The following is a 15123-nucleotide window of genomic DNA, read 5'->3' as shown; positions in this document are numbered from 1 at the left end:
CTGACCACAGAGCTGCCCTGGGCACCTCAGAAGGGAGCACAGAGCACACAAACCAACCCTGCCCACAGCCATTGCACTTCTGGACTCGATGCCTCAGCCAGCCACCCTGTGACAAATGACTGCTAAAGTTGCATTTTAAGTTTAATGTTAACAGTTTAAGCTAAACTGTTAAAGTTGAATTTTATTAAACTTGAACAAAACTACAACAGAGGACTAAATAAAGAAAAATTACAGTGCTGAGAGTCCCCACCAGCCACACGGGCCATCTACAAAATGGATGCTCTGCCTTTTATACCCTTAGTCCCCTGAAAGTTTTGTCAGTCAACTCTTTCTCTGCCATCCTTTGGTGCAGATTACCTTTGGCACCGTGAGTGGTGTCAGCTGTTGTTCTGCTGTGCCTCCTGGTACCAAGGCAGCCTCCTGTACATGTCTTGGCTACCAAGGCTATTACAAGGGGGAGGAAAAGAGGACTGTGGAATGCCATATTATAATAATATTACTATACAGCTATACAATATCTATCTCTTAATTGTGAGAGCCAACTATTACATATCTGTACAACCCCTTCCCAGGACTGAGGCCATCTGCTTAGATCACCAACAACTTTTTTAAGGAATCCACATACGTGCTCTCCTGCAAAAGGCACCTGCTGGAAATTCCACAGAAAAGCTTTAACATTATCCTCCCAGGATGCCAAGAACCATTTATTTAACATTATCCTCACGGATGCCAAGAATGATCAGCCTTGCTGGAGAGAAGGTGGGCACAGAAGAAACCAATGTACATTCAGGCCTCTGCTCCCCAGTGGTGGCACTGTACCGCCACAGAAGCCACCACCTCAAAGAAGGGTTTAAAAATTCTGCTTTAAGTAAAAATCAACTTGAATATCACAGCTAACTGAAAAAGCAAGAGGATGATGGAAATAGCAGCCTGGGCTTTGGAACACTGGCTTCTCTCTTCCCCACAAGGGAGGCTGAGCTGGGAGAGACCATGGCTGGGATAATCCCTCAGGTAAGAATGCCCTGTGTTTTTAAACTGATTTGACTTTCAGTCACGCTCTATGCAGCACTTCAAACCACAGCTACTAGAGACCAATTTATCTCCATTTCAGTGCCCATGCTTGGATCTCAGCACAGAAGCTGTCCTCATGTAGAATTTCAGGGAAGATTAACAGTAACAGGATGTCTGCAGAAAGCCCAACAACAGCCCGAGGCTGGCTTCACCCTGCAGTGCAACAAAGGGGACGAGTTCAGGCGCTGTCCCAAGGACTTGGCTCACAGCTGAACTCTCAGCACCACAAACTCATCCAGAGCTTTTCTGCCCAGAACTGTGCCCTGCTGACTGGAAGGTATCCCTGCTTTATGGCTTACAAGCTCCTGACAAGTGCCCTGGTTCTCCCCTGGCAACTGAAGATGCCCCTGGGATTGAGACCTCTCAGGTCTCGTGGCTGTTCAGCTGCAAAATTCACCAGCCCCTGTTTGTAACTGGGATTCCTGATGCTGGGTTTTGATTCAGTACATACAGGCATTATCAGTTAGGGTTCTACATTTAAAGGACATCCCCTACATTCTCCCCTCAACATTTCCAGACCTGTTAGTGCTGTCTGTTCTCTTCTTGGATCTGATTTTAGCACAAAGCTTTATGCCCACCTGCTCAGAATAAATTTCTGAGGACATCTGCAGCCAAAATCCGAGTAACATAAATTAAGATACTGCTAAGATTATGTTGCAAATAGTCTTTCCAAACAGTTTTCTTCAACCTGGGATGTAACTGCATTTTACTGATCACTGTATCAGCCATTCTGTGATTGTGTCAGTCTGAATCTTTTATTTAGTTCCCACCTCATTGTTACCAGAGAACCTGCAAGACAGGAGTGAATTTTATCACCTATTCCTTGGAATGACAGCATCACAGAACAGTTTGAGTTGGAAGGGACTTTAAAGCTCATCTCATTCCATGCCCCTGCCATGGGCAGGGACATCTTCCACTATCCCAGGCTGCTCCAGCCTGGCCTTGGAAACTTCCAGGGATCCAGGGGCAGCCACAGCTTCTCTGGGAGCCTGTGCCAGGCCCCTCTGCTGTTCTGCCTGGAAATCTTGAGTCTAGAGTCCCTGGAGAAAAATGTGATATGGAGATACTTAAAAAGCAAGGGAAGAGGACAAAAACCCTGTGAGAACAGGCCTGCACTGAGATCCTCAGAAGAACGCTGAAAAAGAGAAGCAAATTCTTTCTGAAGATGGAGGTTATTAAAAATGATACTGAATTGTGGCATTTTCCCTTTCTCACCCCCAGAACAGCTCCATTCCCCAACACTGAGGTGCTTTGCCCTGACAATTCCCTTGCTAGGACAATGCAGGCCTCCCTGGCAGCCCTTATTCCATCCATGCCTCTCCTTGCTCCAGCATCTCTCACCCAGCTCCTGCCTTTGATCCTCGTGGGAAATGGATTTGTAGGAAATTCTTCAAGCTTGACAGAAAGCTCACATAGTGTGTATCTGTATGTAACTGTTTGAGATAAGAAATGTTGACTTAGAAATGTCATGGAATTGGACAGACATTGTTGAGAGAGAAATGGAACTAGAAACAAGTTTTAAAGGATGGTTTTGTAAACAAGACTGGGTACTTTGGAGGAATAGAGCTATGAAAGATGCATTGTAGTAGGAGCCACGAGGGGTAATTCTAGATGATTGGCTTTAAGGCATTTACAGCATGGTGTGGCAAAAGCTGATAGGCCAAGAAGCACTTACAATGTATTGTAATTAGGAAATATTTAGCTCCTGATTGTGGTGGTGTGAATTCCAACATCTGTATTGTCTCACCCTTCTCATGAGACTGAAAATGGAATAAAAGTTTCTGGAGCACCTCTGTTACCCCATCTCTAAGTCAAAAAAAAACCCCTAATCCAACAGATGCTGAGTGCAGAAAGCTCTGTGCTGTTTTTCCAGCCATTTCTGCTGCTGTAGCAGATTGGATCAGCCCAGCCCAAACCCAGCAGAGCCACGAGGGCTGAGCCGGAGTGAGGAGTGACAGCAGCACAAAATGGGGATGTGGGGGAGGAATCACATACAAAGAAGAGGAACTCTCCTCTCACTGTTCTCCCAGCAGTTTTTGTTAAATAGCCTACAACTAAAACAACCTTTCTGGACAAGTACAAGGTGATTAAGAGGTTTTTGAAACTGGCTGAACTGCTGGAGGAACAACTAAAAATCGTGGATGTTGAGGGCTTGCTTCTAAAATTTTTGCATTCCTGAACCTCTGGTTCAGAAAGAAGGAGAACAGTGGGGAGAAGAGCTCAGATGGGCAACAGAAGCTCCCCCAGAACACACTGTGTCAGCATGTAAATATCTCCAATCCATCAAAGCCAAATTCCAACACATTTTTTACTCTTACACATGAGAGAAATGGGAGATCATCATTTACCTCCTCTCTCCCATCTTCGCTTTGAATGAGCGAGCTTCCAACACCAAAGTATTTGTGATATTGAGAGGAAAAATTCTGGGATAATTAAATTTCAGAACAATATTTATGCAAACAGGACTCGAGGAAATTAATTTTGCTTGATTTGCCATCCATCTGAATACTTTTAAGCCACTGGAAAAGTCCAGCTGCACTCTGGAGCATCAGGATTTTTCAGGAGGGATGCAGTCCATTTCCACTGGAATGGAAAGTGGGATCTGTGCTCTCCTGGCTTCCCTGGAAGCCTCTGGCCCAAGAGGATGTGAGTCAGAATTTTTCAGCTGAACAGCAAAAGAAAACTTTCACCTGAAAGCTCTGTTTTCATGGGTGCTTTTCCAGAGAAGTGCTAAATGCTGAGTTTGGGGCAGGAATGGAAGCAGAAACATCTCGTGGTTTGAAATCACCTTCTCACAAATTCATCAGGGTTTCACAGCTGGGTTTTAGTACAAGCACAGCACATAAAAACCCATCGAGAGCTCACTGCTGATCTCTATCACCCCAAATGGGCGAGGTCAGATGAGCCCTCACGTGTTGGGGTCTGTCCCAGCGACACAAGGTGAAGTTAAATAAAATGTAACCAAGCTGTTACAATTTTTCTTTTTGACGGGCTTTGTGTTCAATGTAATAAAAATTCAATTATCCCCAGGGACAACTTGCACAACAGACCCTTTCCAAAATTTAAGATCAGAGTTTAAATGAAAATATTTAACTAGTAGTGTTTTCTATGCTACTTTTAAAGCAGCTTTATAAACAAATGATGACAAATAAATCACCTAATTCTTTATATAAAGTACAGTAATTCAAACAATTGTGTGCCATTTTGCAACTTTCACAGCCTAAATGTTTTTCAACACTGAAACACAGAAATATTTAAAGAAAACTCTACCATCATGTAATTGCTGTGAGCTAAAGAGAACTATCTGTACCCTCTACTGACAAACACCAGCAAAAATTTCTAAAATTAACAGTTACTGCAAAGTTTAATTTTGTCTTGTACACTCAACACTGTAACTCAACAACAAAATTAAACCACTTCCCTGTTTATGTGGAAATTCCTAGAAGGAAACAGCTTTTCATGCTAGAAGGCTTGATAAACTGATTGGTCATATTTAAAAATAGCTTTCAACAACAGATCAAATTTGAACTTATGTGCTGATATTGAAATCTAAGAATTCAAAATCCAGCTAAAAGAATGAAGACCACTCCAATCTTTAGGCAGCATTTAAGGAATGGAGATTAGTGTTATCTAGGTGAGATAAGAGCTCTCAACCTGAAAAAATAAGGCCAGGCTTCAGTTCCAAATAAAAGCCACCTCTAAATCACAACTTGGTGAGGCACCAAAAGGCAGGAAGCTGCTGAAAGCAGCCAGATCAGCCCAGTGAGCAAGCAGAGATGTGGAGATAAAGCCAGGCTGGGACGGGACAGAGCTGATCCTGTGGGGAACGGCCTGGGGGAGGATGAGGAGCACCACGGGGACCCTCAAGGACTTCCCTGGACCCACCCTGGTTCAGACCTTCCTGAGGTGGGGAACAGCTCCGGGGGCGGCACACGGTGCCAGGGGCAGGGCTGGCACTCCAGGGGTGGGCACGCGGGAATTCCATGGAATTGCACAGGGATCAATGTGGTGTCCTGAGCCCGGGGACACTGCACCAGCGCAAGTGGGGACTGCCAGGATGGTGCCAGCTCTGCTGAAAACAACCTGGTGGGTGGTGGGCACCACAATAAAAGGTAATTTCAAAGAGGAAATGGCCATTTCTATTCAGAGCCCTTAGGAGGAGGTGACATTTAAGAAGTGACATTAAAACCAGGCAGGCAGCAGACTACAGAAATCAACTGCACCCAAACTGCCAATGCTCACCTCCAACAGGAATCACCTTTAAAAATGAAATAGATCATCTCAGCAATCACCTTTAAACATGAAATAGATAACTTGAAGAAAAAACCTGAATAAATAATTGAAGCAAAGAAAGGTATCCATCTACATTGCAGATCCCAGCTGGGCCAAGGACTGCTGCCTCCCCTGAGAGCACTGGTCCCAGCGAGCCCATGCAGCCCTGGAGCTCCCTGTCCCTGCCCGGGGCTCCATGGAAGGCTGCCCTGGCCCAGAGCTGCTCTCTAAGTGGGACAGCTCCCAGCTGAAGGCAGGGCTGAGCTGGGAGGCAGTAAATGATGCCAATGTTTTCACAGCACACTAATGGCACACTCTCCACGAGGGAACTCTGAAGTGCTGAAGCTGCAGGAATTGTGGTTCAGCCCTGCCTGCGCTGCCTCCTGGCACTGCCCTCAGACCGTGCTTTGTGTCATCTCATTAGACACCACTTGGCACCGGCTACAACACTATCAGGGCTGCACTGGGAACTGAGCAGGGCTGCTGCTCCCCCCGCAGCCTCATTTCACCGGGAATTCCAGAAACGGGCAAAAGAGACCAGCCACGGATTTCTCCAAAACATTCTTCACATCCACAGTCACTCACACAAAATAATTAAACAGCAATCACTAAGCTGCCTTACCCATTTCCATTTTTTTTTCCAGAAAAAACAAACAAACAAGAAAACCCCAAACCAAACAAGCAGAAATAAAATGAAAACTGATGTCTTGCTCTCGTAAAACGTTTGGTATCTTTCAGAAAATACACAAATCATATCCTAAATAAATGGTTTTGAGCACTGTCTCCTTCCTGCATTTCAAGGATAGATGTAGCATCCAACTTTAAAAGTCAATCTGCCACAAGAACCGCTGCAATTTGTTAGAAAAATGAATTTGTTTTCTTATCCCATTGTATCCCATTCAGGGATAAAAGGCACACAAAGAGTTAAAGTTATTAAAAAAGTAACACACTTCTGAGCTATACAGATTCTTAGCATTTTCAAAATAATTATACAGATACTTTCTAACAGAACCTTCAGATTAAACATCTTCAGTAACTTTTCAGGTATCAGCTTAAAACAGCGCCAATGCTCAGAATTAAACCAGCAAAACTTAACTCATTTGCTGCCATCATTAGAGAAAGTGGAAATCTTCCCAAGTGTGACAACAGCCTCATTTAGGCAAAAACCCAAACCAGATCAGCCAGCAATGCCTAAATGTTGTTATTATTACGATACACAATTTCGCTGTAAATGCAAAATACAATCTTAATTCTTAGTTTTAATGAGGCAGATCAATATCTCAAAGTTCAGAAAGCAAAAGAATTTGAGAAATACTCTTTTTGGCCAAGATATAGCATTCATCTTCATTATCTATCCACTAACTACAGACAATGTTTCCCTCATGTAATTAAAGAGTTATAAAAGCAGAGAAATGCATCTTGGCATTTCTTACATGCCCATCACAGTTAAGAGTACATAGGGGTTTGCTTTTAATTACATTGTCATTTTAGCATTTTGTATTGAATTACCGCCTAATTACAGATCCACAGAAATCCTTTAAAAGAAGAAGTTATGCTTTAACAAAGTGAGCAATCTCCAAAGGTGATCTGTGGCCATTTAAACGAACTGAAGGGCTTGTAGCCCTCTTGCCAACTGACAGTCCCCAACATCCCATCGGGGCCAGGCAGGGCAGTTTAACAGCTCCCAACGAGCACTGTGGTAACTCGGGAACAACACCGAAATTCACTGCAATTTTGCATCCTGAGCGAAACAAATTATCCTGCACCACTTGAACCAGAAACACCAGCAGAACACAAAATGACCAAGCCTTTCACAAGGTGTTTTTTAGAATTTGGAAACACTTAATTTCCCTCCCAAACCCAACAAAACAAGGAGGTGGCAACCCCACGAGTGCTGCTGTTGCTGCAGGGCCTCGCTGTGAAGTCCCCAGGATTTGGGGTGAACCAAAGATTGGTTGCTCCAGTTAGTACGTGAATTGTCTGTTTTTCTTGTTTCCAGTTACAGCTTTAACTAGGAAATTTTGAAGAAAACCATAAATGTTGACTTTCCTCATCAAGAATGAAATTATTGTGAAACCACGACGATAATTATGCAATGGAAAAACCCTTCCCTGCTCTCCTTGCACCAACAACTGAAGGATTTGATGCATCTAATCTACATTTGGGATTCCTGGCCTCAGAGATATGCAACGTAAACAACATGGCAGTAAATATTCATTTTCTGTGGGATTAAGCCTAAATGTGCTCTGCTGTTTGGCACTGTAGTCACAAACTATTTCTAAGAAAAACCCCCTCCACCACCACACAGACAGTGCAGGGAGAGAAGACAAGAGATGCCACATAAAGTCACTGGCATCCAATACCACTTCGATTCCATATGGAAATAACAGGAAATAAGATGTGCTGAATTTTAAGCACCAAGGCAACAAAAACACATTAAGATTTCATCACACAAGAACTTGGCTGTAAAATCCGTAATTTTCTTGATCTTTTTAGGGAGTTTTCATTTTCAGGAACATCAGAGAGCTAACAGCTCATGGATGCTACCAACCAGCTCAAGCAGGCATTTGCATTAAGCTGCTTTCAGTTAATTAAGTGGTGGAAATGCATCTCTCCTACACCAAGAAACCTCTTCCACAATCAGATTCCTTGTCAACCTCTCCCTTTTCACAGCCTGGAAAAACTACAAGTGGGGAAGGTTGGAAGAAAAGGTGGAATGAATAGGAATGAAAAATATTGGAGGTGCTGTTATTTTTCCGCTTCCCTAGAAGTAATAATATGACAAAAGTTAATGTCTAAGGTTAAACAGAGAAGAAAAAAAGGGTTTTTTTTTGAGTCTGAGTCTGTCCTCATTTGCTGATCAGCCAAACTCATCACCTAATGGATTTTACCCTCAAATTCCAGAAAGGTGAGAACAGGAAAAATACAAAACCCATTCAAACACTCTTCATGAAACCCAGCTGAAAACTATCATTCCTGCAAACAGTGATCTCCTCTTGCAGGAAAGAGCTTTTCCCTCACACAGAACACCTGCCCCTCAACTTACACCCAGCATATGCAGACAAACTTCTGGAAGGCTTTTCTCCAGCAAAGCCCTGTGCGTGAAGGGTAGAGATGCAAATAAACTCAGGACAGCAGCATCTCCCTGGAAATGTTTGGAAAGCAGAGTTCCAAACGATGCTCACACGTTCCGATGTTGCATTTGCACAATTACAGCTCTCCTCAGAGCCCAGAAGATTTGGGGTTTATAACTGTTAAGTATTAACAGATTACTTAGAAATAGTTAACAGATTTTTGAGCTGTAGTCACTTATAACATCAAGCTCCCCATAACTCACTCTATGCTTGAAAACAGTATTAAAGAGTTTTATTGAATGAAACAAGTCCTGCTCTTAACAGCAACATTAGGAGTGCACAGTGGTAACACATTTAATAAAGAACTTATACACTCTGATAAAATAAAGGAATCTTTACTTTAAAAGCAGCACTAACTCTGAAGTAGTTTATTATCCCACAATAAAGTGAATAAAGTGATTAGAGTCCAACCACAATCATGGACAGCTCACAGGGAACACACCAGCAGAAACAACTCCACAAACATTCTCAAACCTGTGGCAGGATTTTCAAGGGTTACCAAGTTTATAATGAAAGGACAGTAAAAAAAAAGACATTTACACAAGTAAATCAAAGAAAAAGTCTCATGTTCCCCCTCAATTCCTTCAGGACACCCAACCATTCAGCTTGTAAAGTCATACCATGGAAAGTAGGTTTTACAGTTCTCAATAGATTTTTTTTTTTTGGGGGGGGGAAAGATACAATTAAAAAAAAAATTCTCTGATAATAATCGCCGTGACACAGGAGAATGATAGATTTAAAATCAGAGAATGAAACATCCTCCATGCAGTGAAAATACTACTTTAACTACAAAGGTGTCTTTGACACGCCAGTACCTTCACTAAATTACTCAAGACCTTCTGAGTGGCTGGGGAATGATCTGGCATCAGGAGAAATAGAGAGGACCAACACTTTCTGATATGGTTCCTTTTGTTTAGGTGATTTTTAGCTTGGTTTAGCTTGTTCCAAAAACTCCGGGTCTTGTTTCCTGTAGGAGACTGCAGAGCTACTTGGATTTGGGACCACCCAGGTACCAAAGGCAGGGCAGGTATCTCAGGTGAGTTGATGGGCTGGGAAATGAGGAGTTTATGAGCAACAAGAGGAACGATGAGGTTTTAAACTAAGATTATGGCTGAGGAAAATCCACTCCTTCAGCACGCCCCACACTTTCAGCTGCACGGGGTGTACGTTTCAAAAATCTCCGAAAACGATGGAAGCGCCCATTCTCTGCTCCTGAAATGCTCTGAAGTGCAGCTCAGCAATCACAAAACCACCAGAACACAACCACACTTCCCTGGGGAGGGGAGCACCCAGATAATATCTGCAGAGAGCCTGCTTTGATGAACAAGCTGCTTCAGTCACAAGTTTTCCTGTGAAGCTTCCCTCCAATCCTGCCTCACCTACAGCAGAGGCACAGGAAGCTTGCTCTGAAGTATTTTATTCTTACTTCAGGATCTTCTGCTCCCTCTGAAATCAAACCTGCCCACAGGTTTATCTGAGAAGTGTATTAGAGGGCACACGGAGAACCTTGACCCGGGCACTTTGCTTTCTTGTTTAGTTAATGTGCACTCATCTCAGCCTCTGGAGTTCCTACAGATGGGTGCAAACCTACACCCACTTCTATCCAGGCATCTACAAATATTTTAAAGCCTAATAACAACACAGATGCTCTTTTTCAAATATCTTAGTCAGAACAGGGAAATATTTTCACTCTCTTAACAAAGATGATTAAACTCACTGGAAATTCCTGTCCATTTGCAGTACATTTACAGGATTTCATAGTGCAGTTTACAGATAATAAAATAAATCGCTTTGAACCTAAATAGCACTTCCACACCCACCACGCAGAAAAAAACCACAACATTTTCACCTATTAAAAGAACCCCGGTATTAATTGGCCATGTAAACATCTGCAGAAAATAGCTGTATTTAAAAATAAATGAACAAATACAGCAAACCAAACCCCCAGTTGCTGAAAGAGGCTGAGGGGAGCTGGAGCTGCACACCAGAGAGAGGCACCTCCACACCTGAACTCCAGGATTTTCTCAACCATTGCCAATATTTCGAAATATAGGACATGGGCAGACTGATTTTCACACTAAAGACTGGAAAAAAAAAATCCTGGTGATGATGATGTTAGAACCAATCCATCAGGTAGGGTTTTAAACTGAAATAAGTCAGTTAAGAAACACTACTCATAAAAACGCCTGCACTTCAAGCTTAAAATCTTACATAATCTTGTAGTTCTGATCATAAACCCAACAGTTTACTGTTGAATTTATTTATTTTTAGACTTGCCTAAAATTGTAGAGCGTCTGCAGTCCTGGTGTGAGTAGAAAATAGTATAATAATTGTTAAGTACCGGAACACTTAATGTGTAATACTGGAATAACCACCAAAACAATGTCATTAACATGAGAAGCAGCCCGGATTGCAGGCAGTTTCCTGCTCATTTAGCCAAGATTAATTCTTCACAGGCAAGAGGAACATTCTTTTCACCTTACCAAGGACAAGCCGAGCGAGCAACGTTCAAGAAAAGACGTTCTCTATTGCTTAGCTGTTCTTTTTTATGAAGTCTGATAGGCAATGTCAACAAAAACCACTATTCTGTGCTCTAGGCAAAAGGATCTTGGAGGTGGACGTGGAAGAGAGACAGCCACGGAGAGCAGATGGCAGCAAGTCTTTCAGAAACTGTTCGAGAGAGAGGGGGGAAAAAAGTTTCCCTACAAAACATATTGCTGAATTAAGGGAACGCTGCTGAGCTGAAAAACCAGGCTTTAGGAAAAGACGACACACACACGTCCTTACTGCGAGGCTAAAGCTGTCAGAAATCATGTTTGGTTTGAAAAGAAGAATAAAAATTAAACGTCCCGAACACCCTTCTGGCCGTCGTTAACCCGCTGAGCTGTTTCCCTGGTTAGCACAGGCAGGGTTTTTGGGTTTCTCCTGGCAGCGCTCGCCATTTCACAGCACATTTAGCGCACACAGCGCGGATCGATAGCACTACAGACACAAGACGAGACTTATTCCATTTACTAACCACAGCAAAACGGCCTCTTCAGCAAAATCCTGCAGCTCCTAACGCTGGAAATGTAAAAGGCATCCTTACAGGGATCTCATTACTCCCTTCTCCCGGTCACACGGGCAGCCTGGGCACTTGGCTGGGCGCTTTTAGCCTGGTAAACAAGTGTAGCTCTGCACACCCTGCAAGGATGCTAAAAACCCCCACAGAGCACCAAATGCACGCTCCAAATGCGGGCACGGAGCGCCAGGCTGGCTTGGAAACTCGCGTGAGATCCTCGCACAGCTCCTAAGAGGGTTTTTGTGGGACTGACGGAGCTCCGAGCACAAATGGACCAACAGCTGCCCAACCACTGGTTGCTGCCGTAACAATTTTCCTCCTGGAGAAGCGTGGGGAAGTCCTCACACCCCGCTCGCTTCCCAGGACTCAGAGTTGGCATTTGAACACCTCAAACTCTACTGTTTTAAAGAGAAAAATCAGTAGATTTTTTTTTTCTGCGATATAACGAATAGCAAAACACAAAGGGTTACAAATGACTCTTTAGGAACGGAAAGCCTGGCTTTTCACCCCAATTCTGCTGGTACATCTCTACACGCACACACCCCTCTCGCTATCACCAAAGGACGAGCTCAGCCTTTCAGAGCGGCACCTATTCCAAATTAATGAAGCATTAACCAAGGTCGCTATTCACCAGTGAATAGTCCGGGCTAAGAGAGATCAAACTGAAGGAAAGAGCAATTTCAGCTGGGTAATTCTTATTTAAAACCAGCATCCAACACCGATAACTGCGCTGCCAGGTTACTTATGTGACACTAGGTGGTTATGTCTCCACATTTATTCCACACAATTGAGCTGAAATCCAAGCGCTGGGAGCGTTTCAAGTGCTCACGTTATATATATTTTTAAGAATAAACACGAAAGCAGCTTCTGCCTTTACAGTCGCTGCCATCCACGAACATTTGCCACCTAAAAAAAAAAAAAAAATTTCTTCCCATTCATACAGAGCCAGCCCAAGTTCCCAAGCGCTGACCCCAAAGCCCTCAGTTTAAAGTGACAAATCCAGGAACATTCACTTACCTGATGAACAAGAGATAAGAAAAACAGCGAACGCCAACTTAGTAGCAGCTCCCATTTTCCAATGCTGTTAAAACATTTAAGTGACTTTAAGTATCCAGTTTTCTGGGTCCTGCAAGCTGGAAAAATCTCCCTTCTTGCTGAACCGTTATAAAGCAATTTATAGCAACATTTCTGCAGCAGGTAGTGTTCATAAAACACTAAAAATCAGGTTTGTTTAGACACTGACGACCTCCCCGCGGCTCTTTCTAGAGAGAATCCGGGTTGAGGGAGGGATAAATATATTTGGAACCGTGTTTCAAAACACACGTGTCATTTGGCTTCTGTACAAACGGTGGCAAAATTCAATTCATAAAAGTAATGCTACGAATCCACTTAAAAAAAAAAAAATAAAAACCAAAACAAAATAAGTCAACGATTAAGCTGCTGAGCACGACGAAGTCTCTGAGTCTCCAAGTGTTTTCCACATCAGGCGCCGTGAAGGATCATCCCTCGTGGGTGCGAGTGTCGGGGGTCGGATCGGGATCAGTCCGAGGCGATGTTTTCGTCCTGCCTCCCCCCCTTCACACCCCGTGTAGTGTTTGGGAGAAGAGCAGCTCCATTCCAGTTCCAAACCTCGAGGCGAAGAGAGGAAGTTTTGTTTTTTGTGGTTTTTTTTTTTTTTGTCAGTTTGTCGATGAAAAACTACCTTATAAACCAGCCACCAGCTACACGTGGGTTTTCTTTAATAAATGCTAAGGGATTTAGCGTAGCCCAGGAGAGGGGAAGGGGAGAAACAACAGTCTGGGAACAAACAAACCTTCGGGCTCCCCGGGAAGTGGCAAATCTCTAGTCCTTGGCCAGGCAGCGAGAGCAGTGCATCCCCCCGTCTTCACCGCCCTTCTCCAGCACCAGCACTCCCGAATCCCAGCAAGATTTCCAATTCTTCTAGGAGATTTCCATCCCCTCCCCCCGCGAGAGGCTATATTTGGTATTTAACACACAAGAGTGGCTGGGGAGGGGGGGGTAACAAAAAAAAAAAATTAAAAAATTAAAATACAGTATCCAGGCGCTGGGGAGGAGGGTGGTATATATTCTTTGTGGCAAATCCTTGCCGAGTGCCGTGCTTCCAGGAGAACCGGGCTTCTTTGGAAGGGAGGCGGCTGCGCCTCACGGCGGGCTGGGGCTGGATGGATCCAGGCTCCTCTGGCTCCTCACGGGTCCTGGATGGATCCACGCTCCTCTCCCTCCTCACGGACACATCTCCTCCTCGCCGTCCCGCCGCTGCTCAAACGGAGACTCCACAAAATCCACTCCTCCGAGCTCAATCCAGTTCTTGCCTTTTTTTTTTTTTTTCTTCTTCTTTTTTCTTTTCCTCCTAGGAGCGAGCAGCAGGAGACGGCAGGGGCGGGGAGGCAGAGCCTTCTCCCCGCGCCTCCCACACGGCGGAGCGGGGAGCGATCCCCTCGTCACCCTCTCCCCTAACTCTGACCCCGGCTCAACTCTTCGGTCTCCCGGGCGGCGGAGGCAGCGCGGCTCAGCCCAACTTTGTCCCTCCAGCAGTGCAGCTTAGGGGCTGGCGAGGCGAAAAGGCCGAGCCGGGGGATTCTCTCCGGGCGGCGGCGGCCGTACCTAGAGCCCGCCGAGTGTCGCTGGCAGCGCGGAACAGCCCTCGGTGCCCTGCTGCCGCTGCTCCCCCGTGGTAATCTCATATCTACCCATTCACCCGTGTGGCGTGTGGAGAACCGGCCCAAGATGGCGGCGCCCGGGCGATTGTTTTTGTTTCCTCTCCGCCTCCCCCTCCTTCCCCACGGCCGCGGCGGCCGCCCCGGATTGACAGCCACACCACCCAATCACAACGCGGGTTTGGCATATTAGCCCCGCCCACCTCCGCTCGCCCCTCCTATCGGCGGCGGGGCGGAGCGCGCTCCCCACGCTGGCCCCGCCCCTCGCGGCCCGCGCGCGCCGCCTCACGGGCGCGCTCCTGCCCGCCCTTCCCGCCCCTCAGGGCGCGGCCCCTCAAGCGCCCTCGCCCTGCTCCGCCCCGACCCCCTCGGTGTCCGTAATTCAGCTTCGCGGGGCTCCCTCGGGGTGTCGGGGGGCTGTGCTGTGCTCCCAAACTCGGGTGATGGAGGCAAAGCGCTGCCGGCAGCCACGCGGTGGGACCTCGCCGGGAGGGGTCAGAGCGGTGTAACGTGTACACGACGGTGTGAGGCTGGGGGCGCTGCCTCTGGGGTCAAATGTCAGCCTGATCTTCCGCCTCATCCCAGCCCAGCCTGAAAATGTCCCTGAAAATGTCCCACGGGTAGTCCAGGTGAGAGCTACGGCTGTGGGCACATTGCTCAGGAGCATCACTGCTGCTACAGCACAGAATCAGAGTCAGAGAAGGGTTTGGGTTGAAAAGGACCTTCAAAAGTCATTAATTTCCAACCCCCTGCCATGGAGCAGGGACACCTTCCACCATCCCAGGCTGCTCCAAGCCCTCTCCAGCCTGGCCTTGGGCACTTCCAGGGATCCATGGACAGCCACAGCTTCTCTGGGCACCCTGTGCCAGGGCATGCCCTCACAGGGAACAATCCCTTTCCAATATCC

At 45.6% G+C, this 15123-nt stretch overlaps 1 protein-coding gene across 2 annotated transcripts in view; it reads right to left on the bottom strand.

The window, feature by feature from the left end:
- Positions 1-14307, bottom strand: part of ACVR2A (activin A receptor type 2A) — a 54475-nt gene extending 40168 nt beyond the window's left edge. The window contains exon 1 of one of the 2 annotated variants that reach the window (XM_036386469.2): positions 12556-14307. In XM_036386469.2, the coding sequence (XP_036242362.1) occupies positions 12556-12610 (55 nt within the window). In that variant the 5' untranslated portion in view covers positions 12611-14307. The remainder of the gene's footprint in view (positions 1-12555) is intronic. The other variant, XM_036386468.2, reaches the window with a different exon arrangement.
- Between the last annotated feature and the right edge of the window lie 816 nt (positions 14308-15123).

The sequence above is a fragment of the Molothrus ater genome, chromosome 7, assembly GCF_012460135.2.
Source record: "Molothrus ater isolate BHLD 08-10-18 breed brown headed cowbird chromosome 7, BPBGC_Mater_1.1, whole genome shotgun sequence".
Lineage (NCBI taxonomy): Eukaryota > Metazoa > Chordata > Aves > Passeriformes > Icteridae > Molothrus > Molothrus ater.
The sequence above is the reverse complement of the archived record's forward strand: the minus strand, read 5'-3'. Positions and strand labels throughout refer to the sequence as shown.